The sequence below is a fragment of the Leucopleurus acutus genome (assembly GCF_964270905.1).
Source record: "Leucopleurus acutus genome assembly, chromosome: X".
Taxonomy (NCBI): Eukaryota; Metazoa; Chordata; class Mammalia; order Artiodactyla; family Delphinidae; genus Leucopleurus; species Leucopleurus acutus.
The window spans coordinates 90,053,392-90,078,073 of record NC_139148.1 but is presented as its reverse complement, the minus strand read 5'-3'; the positions used below and the strand labels follow the sequence as shown (position 1 = coordinate 90,078,073).

The 24,682-nt window shown below is 43.0% G+C and overlaps 1 protein-coding gene across 2 annotated transcripts in view; it reads left to right on the top strand.

Moving 5' to 3' along the window:
- The window catches only part of LOC309977742 (glycine receptor subunit alpha-4), a gene marked incomplete at both ends in the record, with an annotated part of 30,880 nt that extends 10,345 nt beyond the window's left edge, over positions 1-20,535 (top strand). Inside the window, 2 exons of one of the 2 annotated variants that reach the window (XM_082864038.1) lie at positions 12,531-12,680; positions 20,446-20,535. In XM_082864038.1, the coding sequence (XP_082720164.1) occupies positions 12,531-12,680; positions 20,446-20,535 (240 nt within the window). Of the gene's footprint in view, positions 1-12,530; positions 12,681-18,125; positions 18,417-20,445 lie in introns of those variants that run through there. The other variant, XM_082864039.1, reaches the window with a different exon arrangement.
- Between the last annotated feature and the right edge of the window lie 4,147 nt (positions 20,536-24,682).

Sequence of the window (24,682 nt, the reverse complement as noted above, 5' to 3'; positions counted from 1 at the left end):
GAGCAGGTGGCCTGCATTCTCTTCCCCCAGAACATACTGCTAATAACATTGCCAACAGTGTGGAGGCTGGGGTTGCAGATGCTGTCTGGCTGGGGAATGAGTAGAGACAGTGCTGACTTACTTTGACTTTCATCAGGAAATACTAGCATGTCCAAGATTAAAAGACCCTTAGCAAGTAGAAAGTCCCACTCCCTCATGGTACAGATGAGGGCATTGCAGCCCAGAGAGATAGAATGACTTTCTCAAGGTCATGCTTCACAAGAAACAATCAAACAATCCGGCATCTGTTTCTTGCTATGTCGGAAATCGGATACTATTACAAAAAACTCTAGAGACAATGTCCCTTCTTTTGGGGTGAGAAAACTTTGAGGTAGCAAATAGCAATGAAAGTCAGTAGACTCTGATCACCTAGGGCCTGGTGATATTTTGATTATGCAGAGAGATTTGTGCTGATGGAACTTGGCCTAGGTTCTCCCTGCCTCATGTCTTCATGTGCGGAATTTAGAGGTCGTCACCCCAATGTCCTTACAGTCAGCAAGGCTCTGAGAAAATCAGGGAGCAAACTCATTCATTCATTCAATAAATATTTACTGAACATGTACTATGTACCAGGCACTGTATTAGGCCATGGAGAAATAATGGGAAACCAAAACAACACAGCTTTTGCAGATCTTCCAGTGAATATATTCCCTCTTGCTCTGTATTGATGGAAACCAGGCCCTGTGATCGCCCATCTCCCAGTGTTTATTTTTAAGAAGATTTTTACTGGGGACTTAAACAGGGGGTAATCCAGACACCCAGAGTTAATTTATAAATTTGCTATATAGTGGGGAGGTGGGGGTGGGGGTAATAGTGGTTAAGAGTAACAGAATAGAGTCAGGTAGATTTTGATTTAAGTCCCCACCTTGTCACTTACTAATGGTGATCTTAGGTAAAGACCTTAATGTCTCAGTCTCCTCACCTGTAACATGGAAATATTACCTCTTCCATAGGGTTATTGCAAGTAATAAATAAGATAATGTATTAACACAGAGAACAGTGTTTGCCACATAATAACCACTCAATAAATGTTACCTATTGTTATAATTATTAAGAGTCTAGGTGGCAAGAACTGGGTGGTAGACCTAGGCCTAAAGCAGCTGGTGGTGTTTCCAATCATTTTTGAGTCACCAGGAAACCTTTGAGGTGGTCCTAAGCCCTCTGGGGATAAACAGAGACAAAACTCAGATTAAGATCTAATGTCCTGGGCTTCCCTGGTGGGGCAGTGGTTGGGGGTCCGCCTGCCAGTGCGGGGAGTGCGGGTTTGTGCCCCGGTCCGGGAGGATCCCGCATGCCGTGGAGCGGCTGGACCCGTGGGCCATGGCCGCTGGGCCTGCGCGTCCGGAGCCTGTGCTCCACGGCAGGAGAGGCCGCAGCAGAGAGAGGCCCGCGTACCGCAAAAAAAAAAAAAAAAAAAAAAAAAGATCTAATGTCCTAGGGGAAGTTGTCAGAGATCACTTCCTATACAAGCATACTTCTTTTTATTGCACTTCGCTTTATTGCACATAGCAGATGCTGCGTTTTTTAATGACTTGAAGGTTTGTGGCAACTCTGCATTGTCAGATGATGCTTAGCATTTTTTTAGCAAAAAGTATTTTTTAATTAAGGTATACACATTGTTTTTTTAGACATAATGCTATTACACACTTACTAGAGACTACAGTGTAGTGTAAACATAACTTTTATATGCGCTGGGAAACCAAAAGATTTGTGTGATTCGCTTTATTGCAATAACTGCTTTATTGCAGTGATCTGGAACCGAACCCACAATATCTCTGAGGTATGCCTGTAAATGTATTTCCTAAATGGACAAGGGTATTGAAGAGGCTCTGAGAGGCATACTGGGATTAGGCGAGGGCTACAGGGCCAGGTGGAGCTGCAGTAGTGGCCTTGTATGAAGGCCAGAGGCAGAAAAGTAGTTCAGACCTAAGAACCCTGCCCTTGTTTATTGCCACTGCCACACGAGAAGGAGATTCTCCTCTAACTCAGGGAAATGCTGCAATTTATGCCTTATTCTTGCTGAGAGAACTTCTTCCTCCGGTCCCCTCCTGTGAGCAAGCACAATCCATCTGCTCCCAGGAATCACTTCGTTTTCTCTTATGGAAAAAATGGACTTAGTTGGAGGATTGTTTGATTTGGTTTGATTTGGGGTGCGGGTTGCAGTATTTGATGCCTTATCAGGTTTTGATGACCTTTTCTTTTCACGTATATATATTTTTATTGAAGTATAGTTGATTTACAATGTTGTGTCAATCTGCTGTACAGCAAAGTGATTCAGTTACACATATATATTCCTTTTGACATTCTTTTCCATTATGGTTTATTACAGGATATTGAATATAGTTTCCTGTGCTATAGAGTAGGACCTTGTTTTTTATCCATTCTATATATACCAGTTTACATCTGCTAATCCCAAACTCCCAGTCCTTCCCTTCCCCACCCCACCTCCCCTTTGGCAACCACAAGTCTGTTCTCTATGTTGGGGACCGTTTCTTGGCCTCATTGGCCAAGAAGCAAAATATGTAGGCATGCACCCCGAACTAAATAGCTTCATTGGCCAGCCTCACAGAGCAAGGGACTAAGTCAGGGAACTTCCGCTCACTCTTGAGTTTCTGCAACATTAGATTTTATGGGAACCCCAAGGAAAAAGGTAGTGCCAGGTCAGGGGCTTCTGAAAGCCACAGCAATTCCACCCCCAGTACAACTCTAGTGTCCAGGATGAGAGCAGCAGAGGCTCGCTTTGTAAGGGAACTCAGCTGGGATGGCCATTCCCCATGCTCCCGGAAGCCACTCCTTCTTTGCCTTTATGAGGGCTAGGGCTCTCAAAGGCACCCATGGCTGTCTCTTTGCCAGATTCTTGATCTACACAACTGCAGGTGGCTCAGTGCATAATGGAAGGGTTAAATGGAAGTTTCTACCAGACACTGACAGATTAGACCTAAAGTTTCAGTGGGCAGGAGGGACCCAATTCTTTCAAAATCTTGTAATCTAAATGGCTCACAGCGCTTGGGGCAAGTAGTAACAAGGAGGGCCAAGAGAGCAAACAGAAGCCAGCAGAGACAAATACGAACTATCCATCCATTCATTAATTCAAAAGATACTTACTATGTGCCAGGCACTCAGCTAGGCACAGTGAACACGATGGAAACAGTCCCTGCCACTGAAGGGCTCACAGGCTAGTGAAGGAAATAGCCAGATATATTTGATGGATGCTAAGAAGGTGTAGGTAACCTGAGCACATACAGTAGGGGCAACCAACCCAAACTAGGATGATTAGGGAAGACTTCTCAGAGGTTACGGTATCTGAAGTGAACGTTTAAGTTAAAGTTATCAAGGTAAAGGAGAGATACAGAGAGAGATTATCTCCTTGGGAGACAACTGAAATTGATCATGATGGCAGGGTCATAGATTGCAAGGGGAGAGACAAGGCTGAAGTAGTAGGCTGGGGCTAGATGTCATGCTAAGGGGAGCATTCACTGTATCAGAAGGATAATGGAGAACGACTGAAGGGTTGTAAGCAGAGGAGTGATATGATGAGACTTACATTTTCAAAACAAAATTCTGGCTGCTGTTTGGAGAACAGATTGCAGGTGGCAAGCGTAGATGCAGGGAGACCATTTAGGAAACTGTTGCACTCCTTCAGATGAGCCAGGGTAGCAAGTGGATGGATTCCACAGATATTTAAGGTGTATTGTTGACACATGTATTGTTAACAAGACTTTCTTCCTGCTGCTTGAGGTGTCCTTTTCTTTTGATGGTCCAAAGTCCTTAGTGGACCTCCCTTGTCATTACCTCATTAAGGATTTTTGTAGCACTTAACATCCCTGGGGGCACAGTGGGACTGGGAGATGGTGAATGAAATAGGATGACCTCTTAGTAGGTGGCAAAGTGGAAACACCAAGGGATGCTTAATCAGGGTTGCCTAGCAACCCACCACTACCATCTCAGTGGAACTGCCTTAAAAGAAAAAGAGCAGGGTTTCTCAATCTTTTATTTTTTACACACACTCACTGTACTTTATTTTTACAAGAGATAAATAAACTGACACCAAGCATTGTAAATGGATGACCACAACAAAAGCAACAATGATTGCAATTACCAAACACGAAACACACTCATACTAGGTCATAATATTGACATTCAGTCCAGTAATCCTCCACTGTTAACAGCTCCTTTACTTTGCAGTGAAACTTGATTTGTATATTTTTGCCTCTGAGTCCTTGTGGGATTTTTTTTATTCAAAAAGAAAGTCACAAAAATTATAATCATCCTCATCAGTTCACTCAGTCCCATGCAATTAATTTTTTTTTCATCTTCATATTTTGTTAGCACTTTTATGAATCCATCAGTTTTCCATTAGAGTTCTGAAAATGCTTATTCGTTCAGTTCGGCAGTATAGTCAGTTACCAGAAACCTGTACTTGTCAGAGTCTTTTCCATGAATTCTTTGAAGATGAAACACTTTTATAGGAACATTTTTGCAAAAGCATCAGAGTACACCCAGAACTGTCTGTAAATGACAAAAGACTTTAAAATGACCACGGTTAGAGATTTGATGAAAGTTCATAATAAGGAAATTGACAAGGAAATTTAGTTATTTCTGAGATATACATTTTAAAGTAATAACTAGAATTATGACTTATAACATTATACCAGAACATATAAAATTTTTAGAAATTTCATATAAGGTCTGAAACATTTATTTTAACATATTTCCATACAAATAACCCAAAGAAAGTTTAGTATTAGTTGTTTTTTGTTTGTTTGTTTGTTTATATGGCAGGTTCTTATTAGTCATCAATTTTATACACATCAGTGTATACATGTCAATCCAATCGCCCAATTCAGCACACCACCATCCCCACCCCACCGCAGTTTTCCCCCCTTGGTGTCTATACGTTTGTTCCCTACATCTGTGTCTCAACTTCTGCCCTGCAAACCAGTTCATCTGTACCATTTTTCTAGGTTCCACATACATGCATTAATATACAATATTTGTTTTTCTCTTTCTGACTTACTTCACTCTGTATGACAGTCTCTAGGTCCATCCAAGTCTCAACAAATGACTCAATTTTGTTCCTTTTTATGGCTGAGTAATATTCCATTGTATATATGTACCACAACTTCTTTATCCATTCATCTGTTGATGGGCATATAGGTTGCTTCCATGACCTGGCTATTGTAAATAGTGCTGCAATGAACATTGGGGTGCATGTGTCTTTTTGAATTATGGTGCTCTCTGGGTATATGCCCAATAGTGGGATTGCTGGATCATATGGAAATTCTATTTTTAGTTTTTTAAGGAACCTCCATACTGTTCTCCATAGTGGCTGTATCAATTTACCTTCCCACCAACAGGGCAAGAGGGTTCCCTTTTCTCCACACCTTCTCCAGCATTTGTTGTTTGTAGATTTTCTGTTGATGCCCATTCTAACTGGTGTGAGGTGATACCTCATTGTAGTTTTGATTTGCATTTCTCTAATAATTAGTGATGTTGAACAGCTTTTCATGTGCTTCTTGGCCATCTGTATGTCTTCTTTGGAGAAATGTCTATTTAGGTCTTCTGCCCATTTTTGCATTGGGTTGTTTGTTTTCTTAATATTGAGCTGCATGAGCTGTTTATATATTTTGGAGATTAATCCTTTGTCCGTTGATTCCTTTGCAAATATTTTCTCCCATTCTGAGGGTTGTCTTTTCGTCTTGTTTATGGTTTCCTTTGCTGTGCAAAGGCTTTTAAGTTTCATTATGTCCCATTTGTTTATTTTTGTTTTTATTTCCATTACTCTAGGAGGTGGATCAAAAATGATCTTGCAGTGATTTATGTCAAAGAGTGTTCTTCCTATGTTTTCCTCTAAGAGTTTTATAGTGTCTGGCCTTACATTTAGGTCTTTAATCCATTTTTAGTTTATTTGTGTGTATGGTGTTAGGAAGTGTTCTAATTTCATTCTTTTACATGTAGCTGTCCAATTTTCCCAGCACCACTTATTGAAGAGACTGTCTTTTCTCCATTGTATATCTTTGTCTCCTTTGTCATAGATTAGTTGACCATAGGTGCGTGGGTTTATCTCTGGACTTTCTATCTTGTTCCATTGATCTATGTTTTTGTGCCAGTACCATATTTTCTTGATTACTGTAGCTTTGTAGTATAGTCTGAAGTCAGGGAGTCTGATTCCTCCAGCTCCGTTTTTTTCCCTCAAGACTGCTTTGGCTATTCGGGGTCTTTTATGTCTCCATACAAATTTTAAGATGATTTGTTCTAGTTCCGTAAAAAATGCCATTGGTAATTTGAAAAGGATTGCATTGACTCTGTAGATTGCGTTGGATAGTATAATCGTTTTCACAATATTGATTCTTCCAATCCAAGAACATGGTATATCTCTCCATCTGTTGGTATCATTTTTAATTTCTTTCATCAGTGTCTTATAGTTTTCTGCATACAGGTCTTTTGTCTCCCTAGGTACGTTTATTCCTAGATATTTTGTCCTTTTTGTTGCAATGGTAAATGGGAGTGTTTCCATAATTTCTCTTTCAGATTTTTCATCATTAGTGTATAGGAATGCAAGATTTCTGGGCATTAATTTTGTATCCTGCAACTTTACCAAATTCATTGATTAGCCCTAGTAGTTTACTGGTGGCATTTTTAGGATTCTCTATGTATAGTATCATGTCATCTGCAAACAGTGACAGTTTTACTTCTTCTTTTCCAATTTGTATTCCTTTTATTTCATTTTCTTCTCTGATTGCTGTGGCTAGGACTTCCAAAACTATGTTGAATAATAGTGGAGAGAGTGGACATCCTTGTCTTGTTCCTGATCTTAGAGGAAATGCTTTCAGGTTTTCACCATTGAGAATGATGTTTGCTGTGGATTTGTTGTGTATGGCCTTTATTATGTTGAGGTAGGTTCCCTCTGTGCCCACTTTCTGGAGAGTTTTTATCATAAATAGGTGTTGAATTTTGTCAAATCTTTTTCTGCATCTATTGAGATGATCATATGATTTTTCTCCTTCAGTTTGTTAATATGGTGTATCACATTGATTGATTTGTGTATATTGAAGAATCCTTGCATTCCTGGAATAAACCCCACTTGATTATGGGGTATGATGCTTTTAACGTGTTGCTCGATTCTGTTTGCTAGTATTTTGTTGAGGATTTTTGCATCTATGTTCGTCAGTGATATTGGCCTGTAGTTTTCTTTCTTTGTGACATCCTTGTCTGCTTTTGGTATCAGGGTGATGGTGGCCTTGTAGAATGAGTCGGGGAGTGTTCCTTTCTCTGCTATATAGTGGGAGAGTTTGAGAAGGATAGGTGTTAGCTCTTCTCTAAATGTCTGATAGAATTCGCATGTGAAGCCATCTGGTCCTGGGCTTTTCTTTGTTGGAAGATTTTTAATCACAGTTTCAATTTCGTTACTTGTGATTGGTCTGTTCATATTTTCTGTTTCTTCCTGGTTCAATCTTGGAAGGTTATACCTTTCTAAGAATTTGTGCATTTCTTCCAGGTTGTCCATTTTATTGGCATAGAGTTGCTTGTAGTAGTCTCTTAGGATGCTTTGTATTTCTGCGGTGTCTGTTGTAACTTCTCCTTTTTCATTTCTAATTTTATTGATTTGAGTCCTCTCCCTCTTTTTCTGGATAAGTCTGGCTAATGGTTTATCAATTTTGTTTATCTTCTCAAAGAACCAGCTTTTAGTTGTATTGATCTTTGCTATTGTTTTCTTTGTTTCTATTTCATTTATTTCTGCTCTGATCTTTATGATTTCTTTCCTTCTGCTAAGTTTGGGTTTTGTTTGTTCTTCTTTCTCTAGTTACTTTAGGTGTAAGTTTAGATTGTTTACTTGAGATTTTTCTTGTTTCTTGAAGTAGGCTTGTATAGCTATAAACTTCCCTGTTAGAACTGCTTTTGCTGCATCCCCATAGGTTTTGGATCTTGTGTTTTCATTGTCATTTGTCTCTAGGTATTTTTTGATTTCCTCTTTGATTTCTTCAGTGATCTCTTGGTTGTTTAGTAACGTATTGTTTAGCGTACATGTGTTTGTGTTTTTTACGTTTTTTCCGCTGTAATTCATTTCTAATCTCATAGCGTTGTGGTCAGAAAAGATGCTTGATATGATTTCAATTTTCTTAAATTTACTGAAGCTTGATTTGTGACTCAAGATGTGATCTATCCTGGAGAATGTTCCGTGTGCACTTGAGAAGAAAGTGTAATGTGCTGTTTTTGGATGGAATGTCCTATAAATATCAAGTAAATCTATCTGGTCTATTGTGTCACTTAAAGCTTCTGTTTCCTTATTTATTTTCATTTTGGATGATCTGTCCATTGGTGTAAGTGAGGTGTTAAAGTCCCCAACTATTATTGTGTTACTGTCAATTTCCTCTTTTATAGCTGTTAGCAGTTGCCTTATGTATTGAGGTGCTCCTATGTTGTGTGCATATATATTTATAATTGTTGTATCTTCTTGGATTGATTCCTTGATCATTATGTAGTGTCCTTGTCTCTTGTAACATTCTTTATTTTAAAGTCTATTTTATCTGAGTATAGCTACTCCAGCTTTCTTTTGATTTCCATTTGCATGGAATATCTTTTTCCATCCCCTCACTTTCAGTCTGTATGTGTCCCTAGGTCTGAAGTGGGTCTCTTGTAGACAGCATACATATGGGTCTTGTTTTTGTATCCATTCAGCAAACCTGTGTCTTTTGGTTGGAGCATTTAATCCATTCATTTTTAAGGTAATTATCGATATGTATTTTCCTATGACCATTTTCTTAATTGTTTTGGGTTTGTTTTTGTAGATCCTTTTCTTCTCTTGTGTTTCCCACTTAGAGAAGTTCCTTTAGTATTTGTTGTAGAGCTGGTTTGGTGGTGCTGAATTCTCTTAGCTTTTGCTTGTCTGTAAAGCTTTTGATTTCTCCATCGAATCTGAATGAGATCCTTGCTGGGTAGAATAATCTTGGTTGTAAGTTCTTCCCTTTCATCACTTTAAGTATATCATGCCACTCCCTTCTGGCTTGTAGAGTTTCTGCTGAGAAGTCAGCTGTTAACCTTATGGGAGTTCCCTTGTATGTTATTTTTCATTTTTCCCTTGCTGCTTTCAATAATTTTTCTTTGTCTTTAATTTTTGCCAATTTGATTACTATGTGTCTCGGCATGTTTTTCCTTGGGTTTATCCTGTATGGGACTCGCTGCACTTCCTGGCTCTTTCCTTTCCCATGTTAGGGAAGTTTTCAACTATAATCTCTTCAAATATTTTCTATGGCCCTTTCTCTCTCTCTTCTCCTTCTGGGACCCCTATAATGCGAATGTTGTTGTGTTTAATGTTGTCCCAGAAGTCTCTTATGCTGTTTTCATTTCTTTTCATTCTTTTTTCTTTATTCTGTTCTGTAGCAGTGAGCTCCACCATTCTGTCTTCCAGGTCACTTATCCGTTCTTTTGCCTCAGTTATTCTGCTATTGATTCCTTCCAGTGTAGTTTTCATTTCACTTATTGTATTGTTCATCTCTGTTTGTTTGTTCTTTAATTCTTCTAAGTCTTTGTTAAACATTTCTTGCATCTTCTCGATCTTTGCCTCCATTCTTTTTTTTTTTGCATTATGCAGGCCTCTCACTGTTGTGGCCTCTCCCGTTGCGGAGCACAGGCTCCGGACGTGCAGGCTCAGCGGCCATGGCTCACGGGCCTAGCTGCTCCGCGGCATGTGGGATCTTCCCGGACCAGGGCATGAACCCGTGTCCCCTGCATCGGCAAGCGGACTCTCAACCACTGTGCCACCAGGGAAGCCCCTTTGCCTCCATTCTTTTTCCGAGGTCCTAGATCATCTTCACTATCATTATTCTGAATTCTTTTTCTGGAAGGTTGCCTATCTCCACTTCATTCAGTTGTTTTTCTGGGGTTTTATCTTGTTCCTTCATCTGGTACATAGCCCTCTGTCTTTTCATCTTGTCTATCTTTCTGTGAATGTGTTTTTTATTCCACAGGCTGCAGGACTGTAGTTCTTGCTTCTGCTGTCTGCCCTCTGGTGGATGAGGCTACCTAAGAGGCTTGTGTAAGTTTCCTGATGGGAGGGACGGGTGGTGGGTAGAGCTGACTGTTGCTCTGGTGGGCAGAGCTCAGTAAAACTTTAATTCGCAGGGCTTCCCTGGTGGTGCAGTGGTTGAGAGTCCGCCTGCCATTGCAGGGGACATGGGTTCATGCCCCAGTCTGGGAAGATCCCACATGCTGTGGAGTGGCTAGGCCCGTGACCCATGGCTGCTGAGCCTGCGCGTCTGGAGCCTGTGGTCTGCAACGGGAGAGGCCATAAGCGGCCCACGTACTGCAAAAAAAATAAAACAAAACTTTAATACGCTTGACTGTTGATGCGTGGAGCTGGGTTCCCTCCCTGTTGGTTGTTTTCCCTGAGGCAACCCAACACTGGAGCCTACCTGGGCTCTTTGGTGGGGCTAATGACAGACTCTGGGAGGGCTCACGCCAAGCAGTACTTCCCAGAACCTCTGCTGCCAGTGTCCTGTCCCCACGGTGAGCCACAGCCACCCCCCGCCTCTGCAGGAGACCCTCCAACACTAGCAGGTAGGTTTGGTTCAGTCTCCTCTGGGGTCACTGCTCCTTCCCCTGGGTCCCAATGCACACACTACTTTGTGTGTGCCCTCCAAGAGTGGAGTCTCTGTTTCCCCCAGTCCTGTCAAAGTCCTGCAATCAATTCCCATTAGGCTTCAAAGTCTGATTCTCTAGGATTTCCTCCTCCCGTTGCCGGACCCCCAGGTTGGGAAGCCGGACGTGGGGCTCAGAACCTTCACTCCAGTGGGTGGCCTTCTATGGTATAAGTGTTCTCCAGTCTGTGAGTCACCCACCCACCAGTTATGGGATTTGATTTTACTGTGATTGTGCCCCTGCTACCGTCTCATTATGGCTTCTCCTTTGTCTTCGGATGTGGGGTATCTTTTTTGGTGAGTTCCAGTGTCTTCCTAGGGTTTCTCAATCTTAGCACTATCATCATTTTGGGTGAGATAATTTTTCTTTAATATGTGGGTTGGGAGGGGCTGTCCTGTGCACTGTAGGATATTTAGCAACTTCCCTGGCCTCTACCTACTAGATGCCAGTTGCCAGCACCACCCCAAAATTGTGCAACCAAAAATGTCTCCAAACATTTTGAAAGACCCCTGGTAGGGTGGTGTTGGGGGGAGTCAGCCCTGGTTAAGAACCACTGAGGTGGAAGATTTCTCTAGTGAGACCTGCTCCTTACCTGGAGTCTGCAGCAACCTCACTGTCCAACATAGCAGAGGCTGATGAAAAAAGTTGCCTGTCATTAGTCCTACTCCTGCTGGGGAGCCCCATAAGGTGAGCTCAGCTGCTCAAAACAATGTACGGAGGTGATCTGATTGGGGAAGTGAAAGGACTTCATAAACCTGAGCTCTGGCCTCCCTTCTGGTCCCACCCAGCCACAACCCTGCTTCAGGAGAAGTGAGCATTCACTCTTCACAAGGGAAATGGGAGAGAAAAGTACGGTCATCCCTCAGTACCAGTGGGGGATTGCTTCCAGGACCCCCTGCAGATACCAAAATCAGCAGATGCTCAAGTCCCTTACATTTGGCCCTTCGTATCTTCAAACGCAGAACCCATGAATACAGAGGGCTGACTGTACTTAAAGGCTACCAAGGCAGGTAGTAGAGGAGAGCACTAAGGAATGGATAGGCAGAAGCCAGCAGTGCCTTGAAATGAGAGAAGCATCCATAGCCGGGGGTGATTTGTACACTCCATTGGGATCCCTGCCCTGTTCTGCTCTTCATTGTAAGACATGAGGCACTCACTCACCACTCAGTTCAAATCCCCACCAGTGTCTCTCACAAAGAACATCAGGAAAAAAATCACAAGGTCAAGGAAGAATAGGGTTGGAGGAAGGAAAGGAAGGACCTCCTAGTCTGATATTGATACTACAGCCTAGGTAAAGGGCAGCACCACTGAATTGAAAGCCCAGGATCCCCAAGCCCTACTGCTATCTTCTCACTGGGTAATCTTGGCTAAGATTTTTCCCCTCAAGGCCTCCAATGTCCTCATGTGTCTCACATGGGAATAACGCACCCCACCCAATTACCACCACAGCTGTGATGACCCTAGGAGAGAACAGAAGGCAAACAAATACAGCATTCATGTTCATTGCTTTTTATTGAAGGAAAAGAATCAGAAGGCAAGAATGAAAAGAATAATAAGAAGCAGAAGCAGAAGTAAGGAAAGAAGAAAGAAAGAAAGGAAAAGAAGTGTAGGGAGGAAAGGCAGATGGAAGGGGAGGGTGGAGAGGGCAGAGAGGTGAAGGATGATGGGTAGCCCGATCTCTTTGACATGGGCCTTCAGACAATGGGATATATCATGGGAAGCTTCTTTAAAAACCAGAAGAAATTCAGGATAAAACTGAAGAACAGCAGGCAGTTGATATGGGTTGGCAACTCACTGGACAGGCCATGGAAGGACTCCTGGAAAGTTGACTGCTCCATTGGTGGATGTTGCAGGTGTCCTACGTGAAGGCAATTGATATCTGGATGGCTGTGTGCCTCCTCTTTGTGTTCGCTGCCCTGCTGGAGTACGCTGCTGTCAATTTTGTCTCCCGTCAGCATAAGGAATTCATGCGACTTCGAAGAAGGCAGAGGTGCCAACGCATGGTGAGTATAACTAGGGAGGGGCCCACTTCCTTTCTCCTTTGGACTCCTTCCTCCCTGCTACTCCTCCCACAAACCAAGACTTGACCTAGGCTGCAAGGACTAGACAGGCAATCAGGACCCTGGATTCTAGTCCCAAGCTGGTCACAAATAAGCTAAGTACTTTAACCTCTTTGATTCTATTTCTTTTTCTGTCCAATGGGACCTTAATTCCTGTAGGGCAGTCTAGCAGACTGATTAAGAGCATGGGCATAGTGAGCACTGAAAAAATGTTAGCCAATATTAGAACCTTGTCAAGTTAGTTAACATGAGATTGCTTTGAGAATAATTAGTGGTTGCTCCTGACTCTCCTCCCACCCAGGAGGAAGGTACCCCAAGTTGTCCTATACTGTTTGGTGGTTAAGAATTCAGATCAGGCATTGTTGCCTTTCTAGGGGAGCATTATAAAAGGGTCCCCATAACTAAACTGGAATTGAAAAACCACCACTTGCCTCTTCTGGCTGTTGGATTTCTTCACCTTGATCTTCATTGGGCGCATCAGAGTTGTTGGGCACGAGCTGTTGTTCTCCCTCGCTCTTGTTTGTTAACCCCATTTCTTCTACAGTAGAGTGATCACCTGGGGAAATAGAGCAGGGATTTTGTCATCATGACAACAGAGGCAGTTCTTCCTCCCCACCGTTACCCAGACCATAGGTGCTAGGTATGTTGCCATGACAACAGAGGTGCCTGGGCCACTCTCACAGAAGCCAGTGCCCAATTATGAGCAAAGCTAAAAGCCTTTGCTGAGCTACATACTGGTCACTTAATCATCAGACACACAGAGCTCTGGCCTGTCTTGAGCTCTGACTCCTTGTTTTCTGCCTTATCTGGAGGCTCCAAAGCCAAGCGGCAGGCACATATGACCTCTTGGGGGAGAGGAAACAATGTTCTATCTAAGCCCACTGGCTCTAGCCTGTCGGGTCCACTGTAGCACTAAGGTTCTTCTCTCTTCTTAACATCCCACCTCCCACTTCAGCTGCTCCTGGAGTACCCTTACCATATGTCTGCACTAAAATTATCCTCCGGGATTTCATGTTCCTTGCTAAGGTCCCTTTCTGCTGAGGGCAGGGCTCCTGCCTCATCTAGTGGTTTGTCAGAATTTATCAATTCTTGCCTGGCTTCAGTCCTTGAGTTGTGTCCTGGGAAACCCGCCCTCTAGTGGATTGATCCATAACTACATCTCCTTGAGTAGGACCGATTCTTCAAGAGACCTAAAAGCCTTCGTATCCAATGCTGAGACTTAGAAAAAATATATGGACTTGGCAGAAGGGCAAGAAAAGTAGATGCACCCTTTTCTAAGCTAACTGTCCCCACCTCCTTTTTAGCTGTGTCAAGCCTGCCTGCAGGTACCAAAATCTTATCTTTATAGGGGTTTTTATCTTGATGCCTTCTCAATGCCTACCTTGGGAAAGAAGAGCAGGCTGCCAACCAGTTCCAGAGTCCTTTTGCCAGCTAGATTGCCTGTGTGGGTGTCCAGGCAACAGAAGACTGCTGCAGTTACTGTAGAGCTACTCCAGGTTGACACTAGTCCCGCCCCCTTCCCTGCACCTCTCCAACCTCCAACTGCCCACAGCCTATCCCCTCCTGGTCATGTATTGGGTGATCCTGATTTCATAATGAAGTCTGTCATAACCCGTGCTCAATATTTGCGAAGTTATAACATCAGCCTGGGCCCTGCTTAGGCACCTGGATCCTGCCTCAAAGTGGACTGGGCTTATGATTAATATAAATAAAACCTGAAAACCAAAACCTGTGCCATTAGTCCTGTCCCTTTTTGAGTTTCCTAAAGCCACTGCCATCCCAGAAGAAATGTAGCAGAATCCTAGAGGTCACTGAGCAGGTTGAAAAAGTTGATGCAGGGTTAATCCATTTCTAGAACCTCTCTCTGGGCCCTGCTGTTCCAGCTAGAGCAGCAGTTTTTAGTCTTGAGAGGAGCCCTCTTAAGGGAGAGAGAGAATCCATATGATTTTCAGGGATCCTTTAGTCAAGAACAAGTTAGGAGTGTTCTAGAAGCCAGCCAGCTGTTCACCCAGCTCCAGACTTCATTCTGTTCTTCTCAAATCTCTCCTCAACCACCCATCTCCACAGCATGGTGATCTTCCATGTCACGGTCTAAAATATTGGCTTGGCCAAAAAGTTCGTTCGGGTTTTTGGGCACTCCAATAGCTCAATTTTTTCCCCCAGACATTTCCACTTTGTCTTCCCTGCTAGTCTAGAAACCCCACAGGGAAGAGTCTGTCTCTCCTTTTTTATAATCTCAACAGGCCCTGGCACCAGGTTCTGGACACAGCAGCCACAGAATCTACTCCACCAACCTTTGCAGGCTGATTGGCAAGGGCTCTCTTTCAAGATGGAAAGAGAAAGAGCCTTACCATTATCAATAGAATAACTTGAGAAATGGAAGAAATTTCAAAATATTGCCAAATCCTCTCAGGCGCTTGATCTCAGAACACTGCTTGCCTCTTTCCATCCCCCAAGACCCTCCCCCATTCTCCAATTTCCTCTCTCACTTCAATATATATCACTCAATATCTATCCCCCCTTCCCATCTCCACACCGTGCATTCCCGCCCCAGCTTGGTTTTGGAATATCTTTCCTCTCTAGCTCCCCAGCCCTCCTCCCCTATAGATATCTGCCACAGAAATGTTCTATTTCAACAGCCATGGAAGCCACAAAGTGGAGTTTAAGCCTCCACTGTCCCTCACACACACACACACAAACACACACACACACACACACACACACCCCTCAGAATTTCACCTAAATAGGTAATACCCAAATCCAGGATCACCACCCTTGAATTTTAGGCCACTCATGTTTGCTCCCCCAACTACAAGTGGTGCAACATGTTAAAATTAAAAAGAGCCAAGGGTGACATTCTATTGGCCATATTTTCTCTCCTGTGTGAAATAGCTTTTTCCAGCCTTGGAATATTTCCCAATAATTCCCTTTAGATTTACTGTGATTGGAGAAAAGGGGAAATAATTAGATCTATAGAAACAGAAAGAGCAGTTGGATTCAACTTTCTCTTTCAGAGATTTTTGCAAACAAATATATTCCATGCTTGTATCCTCTGGCCGGAGAGCTAAGAGGATCAGGATGAGCAGCAGGGAAAAGGGAGTCTGAAGGAATCTGAACTGGAAAGCAAAAGGAAAAATCATTTTATTTACCCCCTCATTGTTCACTTATGTGGGAGATATTTTGTTTGCCTCTAGTTCTTCACCTATAAAATGGGTCCAGCACAACCTCTCTGGTAGAAACAGTGTGAAAATGAATTACAGAATACAGATAAGGTGAGCCAAGGCCTGTGGTGACAGGTTATGTAAAGAACTTTCAGGAGAGAACTGAGGCTGCCTCACCACAACAACTCAGGGTCAAAGCACCACCACAGGAGTGAATTGCCTCTGGCCTACACGTGTACAACTCTCTTCACAAAGACTGGAAAAATCGAGGATTGAATAGCAAGGCTCTCTGGTGGGCAAACTTAGAGAGACCCTTCTCTATGCCAAAGGTGCCACTCTTTCTAAAGGTCGAAGGGCATCACGCCCTTGTGCAGTGGTGGGGCAAGGAATAATTGCTTTTCCTGCCAAGTACTCTGTAGCTAAGATTCTCTTCTGAGTAGACTCTTCAGTCTGAGATCCTGAGAGGAGGCTGGCTTCATGAGAACAAAGCCGTTCCCTGTCCTTTACTCTGAGGCATGTGGTTCATCAGTCCATTCATTCATTCAACTAATGTCTACTGGGTGCCTATTGGATGCCAGCTCTGTGCTAGGCACTGGGGACACAGCAGTGAGCAAGACCGATGCCCTTTCCCACGTCTGTACTATGAGCCCACAGTAAGCAGAGAAAGACGTGGGATCTGTTGATAAATCTCTGACCTAAGCTTGTCTGCCTCTGATGCCCAGTGACAGGCTAGGCCTTCTAGTGCTGTCATAATCAAGGCTCACTGGGGCCCACCACACCAACATCTCATCGATTAAACCACTTTTCAGTGGGTTACTATAGCTACAGAGATCTCATTATAAACACCCTATGATGTCCTTCTAACTGCATAGCATGTGTAAAATCTACTTTTATCTACATTTTATGTATATCTGTCACATCCATTCAACATACATGTGCCTTTTTCTGTTTTAGTACTGAAAGCCCTAGTCTCAGGAAGCCCTCAGCCCTGGACAAACTGAGAAGATAGTTGGCACCATCCCACAAGGGGGCATTTCACTTCAGGTTATTTCTTACATAGCTGAAGCTTTTACTCCTGTAAACATCAATACTTTACAAAATTATAACCATCTTTGAATGAAGTATTTCTAGGTTTTGGTATATACTTACCTGTCCTCTGTCTAATTTCCAGGCTGTGAACCACTACTTCTGATGGCAGTATGTCCTTTAGAAGTAGCCAAAATTGGGCAGGTTTGGGTTATATAGAAACCAAGAGTAAATAGGCTCTGAGTGGGGCCCTGAAAGGCTCTTATATGAGTAAAGTTCTCTCTGTTAATCACTCAGGGGCTTTGGTTCTCTCTCTCTCTCTCTCTTTCTCTCTCTCTCTCTCTCTCTCTCTCTCTCTCTCTCTCTCTCTCTCTCCTTTTCCCTCTCCTTCTTCCTCTCCATCTCTCTCTAGATCTCTATCTATCTTTGTGGCCTTACCTTCTGGCTCTCAGCTGTGTTATAGCTACTTAAGATTGTCAGCTGTCATTTATTAGACAAACTTTGTGTAGTCTGCTACATTGCTTAATGCTTACATAAAAATTTACCTCTTCAGTGTTAATGTGTTCATCAGAATGCATATATTGTACATGAATGGAATGTGTATTGGGTAATAAATGTTACCCTAGAAGCACACGTATCTGCAAGAGCATGATCACCTTTACGATAATTCAGATAGCCCACTAGGTTATTTGAAACTTTTGGAATTTTCAGCTTTAAGTCGAGATAAACATTTTTGTTAAGATACTATGTACAAGCAGAATTAATTTTGCAGCTTTAAAGTCATTAAAGTCAAGTTCCCAAGTCTAAATATCTCAGCTGTGCTTTCTAAAGGTTTCATTGTTCTGTTTATTCTATTTATTACCCATCAGAGATAACTTGACATTGAGATGTCCCTCTTGCGGTGAGGTGGCACTTCACTGAGTTTTAGATGGTTCTAAATGATGTTATGCATTTTAAAAAGGCCGCTCGGGGCTTATCTGCAAATGGAATCATAACATATACCATCCATACCACATATAGCTGCTTAACATACATCTATCTCATGAGTAGTTTTGTGGTCATAAAAAAACATGCAGTGGGCCTGTGTACCCAGCCACCCTGTCTGCATAGCACCACCTGAGATATTTGTGTAGCCTGGTCTCTATTCCTCTGCCTTAGAGCTGTGACCTCAAATTCTGCCTTTTCTTCCATGTAATTCCAGGAGGAAGATATCACCCGAGAAAGTCGCCTTTATTTCCGTGGCTATGGCCTGGGCCACTGCCTGCAGGCAAGGGATGGAGGTCCAATGGAAGGTTCTGGCATTTATAGCCCCCAACCTCCAGCCCCTCTTCTAAGGGAAGGAGAAAACATGCGGAAACTCTACGTGGACCAGGCCAAGAGGATTGACACCATCTCCCGGGCTATCTTCCCTTTCACTTTCCTCATCTTCAACATCTTCTACTGGGTTGTCTATAAAGTGCTACGGTCAGAAGATATCCACCAGGCACTGTGAATAGGAGCTAAAGAGTCCAGCTGTTGGCTTCCTGCTTCCTCCTGGGTGGGCTTTCCCCCTGCATTAGATTCCATCAAAGGCTTGAACAGTTCCTCCCTGATCTCCCACTCAGAACTTCAACAGCCAATCCCAAAGCCATGTGGGTCTACAATGCAGGGTGCCAATGGTGGCTTTACTTAGAAAGATGGCTTACCTACCCTAATTCAGATTTTCTCCATACTATCCCATTTCTCATGAGAGTAAGGTTTGGACATGTTCTTGGGGCCAGGATGACCTTCTTCCCTGACAGGAGCTTCTCTGTTTTCAGTTCTCTGGTGGAGACTATTCAGACCACTGCTACTAGATTCTGGCATTTGTCATCTTAATCTGTACCAATCTTTGCCCTGCCACGTCCCACCCAGAGCCTGACCTTTACTGTGCCCTCTGTACCTTCTACCACAGGCTCAAATAGGGAGTCTTTCCCATCCACAAGTGCTGTCCTGTGTGACCCAGTCAGGTTTCCTTGACTGTGGAAGGAAGGCAAGGGGATAGATTCCCCACCTCTCAGCAAGGTTGGAACAGTCATCGGCTGCACTGGGGTAGGGCATTGCTATATGACCCAACAGAGAGGTCTTCAAGCTTCCTTGGAAGCTCAATACTGTCAGAATGAGGTCAGAAATCTTGGACTCTCAGAGAGACCACCCTTCCAGATCTACCTGAATTTCCTGGTCTCAGAAATATTTGTTTTATTCCCTAACTAATTAACATGGCAGCAGGGTGTATTTGACTGGTATGGAGTATAAAAAGAGAAAAATGCTTGGTCTTCAAGAAAGTTACTCAGTGATGCTAGAAACCTTTTAAGAAAAGTGAAATCCAAAGCAGTAGGACCTAGGAGGAGTACAATACAGAAACTGTCCTCAGCGAGTCTTCTGTTAGCTGTGCTTTTATTTGTTTCTTCTTTTTCTCCAAAGTCTCTTTATTTCCCAGGACCCCTCATTTCCAACTTGCTCCTTTTAGTGAGCATGTAATAGTGCCATGTAACCTTGTCTGGGATAAAGTGGGCTTCAAGGTTCCTAAAGGAGGGAGGAACTAGGTATATAGAGGACCCCTATCCTGGACAAATATTGACTTGGCCAATCTCAGGATGGAGTTGTAGAAGTTAGAAGGTTGGAGTTATTTCTTAATCCTTCTCTTGCTTCCTTTCTCCTTCCACAGTGAGGAGGGGAAGCAGTCAGTTGAAGCTACCAGAAATGTCAGAATAGAGGGGGTGTGAAGGGCTCATCTCAGGCCTGACATACCACTGGGACATGGGGAAGCATGGGCTTGGTACTCTGAGTCCCTTGAAATGACCCACTGTGAAGAACTGAAAAAGGGAAGATTAAAGTGCTGAGCTAAACAACTGGAAGACAGACGTGATCAAATGATCTCTAACATCTTGACTTTTTCTCTGGACCTACAATAATTAACTATGTGAGTCTAATCTCTCTCTCTCTCTCTCTCTTTTTCTCTCTCTCATCTTCCTCGTTTCCCCTCCCTCCTCTACTCCCTTTCTCAAAACGGTGTTCAAAATGGAAAGTCAATAAATCCAAACACCAAAGCAAATCCTATAGTCAAACCAAGAGCTCAGCTTCTTTCCCCCTTTTTTTCCTATTGAGCTTGGCTGCTCTTTCCTGTTCACTGAGATACTCTTCTTGTCTCTTGGCTTTGAGGAGAGCATTCTGGGCTGATCAGGGTAGCTGGACCAGAAATTAACCTTATTGAAAATATTAATTATGACTCTGGTGGCCAAGGAGATTTAAAACTAAAGGACTGGCTAAAGAAAGGAGATTAAATTGAGAGGGCAGAGAATCCCTGTTTTCCCATTTCTGCCCAGGTAGTGCCAATCAATGAGAGGCCACAAGCAATACCCCTTTGAAAGGAGCAGAGAGTATCTCTTTGATACTCTCTATGGTGGGGCTGGGGTGTCAGGCTGCTGCAGCCCGAAGGCGGGGGTAGCGGGGGGGGTGGACTATGGAGATGAGCTTATTGCACAGAGCTCTACTTGTTATAGACCTTGTCCAGATGGGTCAACTGCACAAATCTGCCCTGTTGGAAGTCTCACGAACAATGCTCTGGAGACAGCTATAGCACTGAGCAATAGAGCCTGCCCAACTGGGACTCAGCTCAGGGCATCAGCTGGTGCTGGGAGCCAAAGAAGCCAAAGTACCAGCCAACATAATAGCCCAAAGGAGTTCACAAAGCTACTCAGAAGTAATGCCAGGTGGAAGGTACTCTCCCTCCCCATTGGAGCTAGCAAGTGGAGAAGGGAGACACAGGGTGTCAGAATTCGGTGCAAACAGCTTTCATTTTCCTCACCCTTCCCACACAAGTTTGGTGGGGGGTGCGGGTCTCACTAGAAGTGTCTGACATCTAGCAATCCATTCCAATCATGGAATTCTTGAACTTTGACCCTTCTTACAGTGAGTTGGCAGGAGGCAATATAAGAGACTCATTTGGAGGTCATTTCCATCTACCTCATTCTGATAGTACTCACCGCTAGAGATCCACACTGCTTTCTCCCTGGATCACGCATGAAATGATTTTAAGTTTTAAAACAGCATATTTTCTAAAGGGGAAAAAACTTCCTACATAAATAAAGTGTTTTGGTGTTTTCATTAATTCTTAATATTTAATGTCAGTTAAATATTTTATACATATGTTTTTCCAGAGAAAGGGCTTTATTTCTTCAGTTGTTGTTGAGGCTATCAGCGCCTTCATCTTCTCTTCAGTTTGCTCTGCTCTTTGGAGAGCCAGTGGTCTGTCTTCTTCTTTCCTCTCAATCCACTAGCAGGGCCACTTGCTCTCCCAAATTTCACAGTCATACTTTTTTTAAAATTTTCTATGTTGAAGAAAGGTAGTGAATAAAATTTATTCCTTTTACTTTCTCCCATGAGCCTCTTTCCCCACCTGTCACCAAAGAATTGACACTCTTCTAGCTGAAATGTTGACTGTTAACATTATTTTTCCTTTTCACTGAGCCATGCAAATATCCCAACTTAGTCCAGAACATATCACCTCCTAGGAACCTTTACATGTGCCCCCATTTGCCTCTCACCATTCTCAGTTTACCATTATCAATGTTGTAATTATTATTAATATCTTGTCATTTTGGGCTGTCAAAATCTTAAATTCAAATTCACTATGTTGGGATTAAAGATCTTCCTAGGCTGCTTTGCTGGTGAAAAACAAATCAGCCAAACATGGGAACCACCAAGGGGTTAGGAACCCAGCTAGTATTATCCCTTGCTCAATGGAAGAAATGTAGAACAAGCTCTTTGAGGGCAGGGACTGCATCTTACACAACTTTCTAACCCACACAGATCCTGGTACATAGCAATGCTCAGTATGTATATGTAGAATGAAAGCATGACTTTTCATATGACCTATTATATACTACATTTCTGTTCATTTGCTTTCCATTAACCTGTTGACCACAGAAAAATAGACTTGGAAGGGAACTTATAAAATCAAATAAAATTTACACACACGTGTGCATGCACACACACATAACCAAGCTGGTCCTTGGGTATAACAGAACCAAAGTTCAGAAGACATCAAAACCTGGTAAATTGCATTACTGAATAAAGAATGATAGCGATCTGAATAAACATTAATAATATTCTAAATAGGAAGACCAGTATCAAGCTATATTTCAAAACCAATCACCAAATGAAAACTCTGGTAGTGACAAGAGAGTCCAGGAGCAAGGATTCTGGCAGTACAACCATCTGCCTCTCCCTGCTCCATATGCTGTCCCACCAGAGAGCCAGTCATCCCTGAAGGGATAGCAATTAGGCTGTTCTTTCCCACCTCACATTCCTTGCTTCATTATACTTCACATCTAGGATAGCGCTTATTTACAGTCTACAAACTTGGACTGGTGGCATCAGAACAACTTGTTATCAAATCTTAGGCCAGAAGGAGGAAGGACATCTGAGCCAAGGGCTATCTTGCTCACAGAGCATTCTCTTCATGGAAGAACAAAGTACTACTGCTGTCATAAAGCCACCTGAAAAAGTCACATGAGAACTCAGCTATTGCTGCCCCACCTGAGTAGCTCTGTTTTTCTCAGCCTCTCCTTTCACCATGATGCTTTCTACAAATGCCCTGGCTGCATTATACCGTGTACATTACCAAGGAAGTACATGCTCTCACTCTCAGCTCCCTGGAATAAGGGCAAGTTTTACTATTACTTAAGTTCAGGGAACATTTTGCCTTACAGAGCTGGATCTAGAAAAATGTGCACGTATTGTCTATTTTAATAGCTACCATTCATGACAGTGTAGTGATTAAGAGCGTGGCTTTGGTACCAGACAGAGCCTGGGCTTACATTACAACTCACTAGATATGGGTTCTTGGACAAATGGCTTCATCTCCTTCAGCATCAGTTTCCTCCTCTAAGGGGTCATTTGAAGGCTCTGAAAGATCCAGCACACAACAACTATGTGGCCTTGAATAAATCATTGAACGTTTCTCTGATTCAATTTTCACATCTGTTCAATGAAGGCAATAACAGTACCTACCTCATAGGGTTGTTATGGGAATTATATGTGTTAATGTAGATAAAGTGCTTAACTCAGTGCCTGGCATGTAGTAACTGCTCAACGAAGATTAGCTATTATATGACCAGACCAATCATCGTAGTCTGTCAGACTTTTAGCACATGGACCTGGTTGGACCTTCAGATTGCCATTTTGTGTGTCTCATCTTGCTGAGTCCACACTCACAAAAAAGGTCAAGTGAAAATCACCTCTCTTTTATATTTTCAGTCTCTTTGCTGTAACTGGGTTCTTCCTGCTGGCATAAAACATGCTTATAAACTATGTAACCATGGCAAGTGGCTGAATCTCTCTGAACCTCAGCTTTTTCAGAGAGAGAGAAGGAGAAGAAGAAGGAGGAGGAGGAGGAGGAAGAAGAGGAGAAGGAGGAGAGGGGGAGAGGGACGAACAAAAGGGGAGGAGAGGGGAGAGAGGGAAAGTCTCTCCCATTCAAAATGAAAAATAAAAGTAAAAACTACCCTCTATTTGACCCTGAAGTTCTCTCTAGCTATTGATTTATTGCCCTCCTTCCATTCATCATCAAGTTTCTTAAAGGGATGTCCTTATTAGACATTTACACACCTCACAGCTACCATTTACTCCTTAACACACTGCAGTCTATCCTCTGCCTTCTCCCCGCTCATTCCATCTCATGTTCCTCCCACTGCCTTTCTATTTGCTGTGTGTCAGGTCAACATTTTTCTGTCCTAATCTTTCATAACTTCCTGTAACATCTGTCAGAGCTGTCACACCTTCTTTGAAATTTTCTTCTCCTTTGGCTTTAGTTCTCCAGTTTCCTCTCTCAGCCCTCTGAGAGGGCTGGTCATTGCTTCTTGCTGTTCTCATACTCCAATATTTCATCTTTGGCTGTTTGCACACCTACTGCTTGGCTGTTCTCAACTATTTCCGTGGCTGTGATAACCTGTATGCTGATGATTCTCAAATTTCTATCTTCAGTTCTGAATCTCCACAACTCTAGTCCTATTTTCCAATTCTCTGTTGAACATTCCGACCTGGGTGCCCACAAGGACCTCAAACTCAACATGTCAAGAGCCAAGCAGCTCAGAATCTCCTTCAAACTTCCTCCTCCATTCTTCCAAATCTTCGTGAGTGGCACTTCCACCTACCCAGTCACCTAAGCCAGAAACCTGGGAGGCAGCCTTGACAACTCCTTCTTCCACGACCCTCAGATCAAATCAATCACCAAGTCCTGTTGAGTCTACCTTTCAAATATTTCTGAAATCTGTCCCTCCTTTTCTATCCTCCCGGATCTCATTTTGTCTCAGTTTTTGATTCCAGTATGATTTCCTATCCTCCACACTAGTGCCAATTTGACCTTTCTAAAACAGAAATCTTTGGGAAACTCTTCCTTGCTTTTCATCCTTCAATAGCTCCCTATTATCTTCAGGAAAGAGGCCACATTCCTTAAACTGACCTCCAAGAGATTTTCTGCTCTGGCCCCAGCCAGCACCTCCAGCCTCTTCTCTCGTCACTCCCTCGCCCCCCTAAATGCAAGCTGCATTTGACCAAGCTGATCCATCCACAGATCCCTGAACCCAATGACTCATCCTGTCTAATGCTCTGTGCCTTTGCACATGCTGTTCCCTAGCCCTCCTCTGACCTCTTCCACCTGAGGTACCCTACTCATCTATCAAGACTCTAACCAGATATCACATTTTCACGCAAACTCTAGTGACAGCCCCAACATAC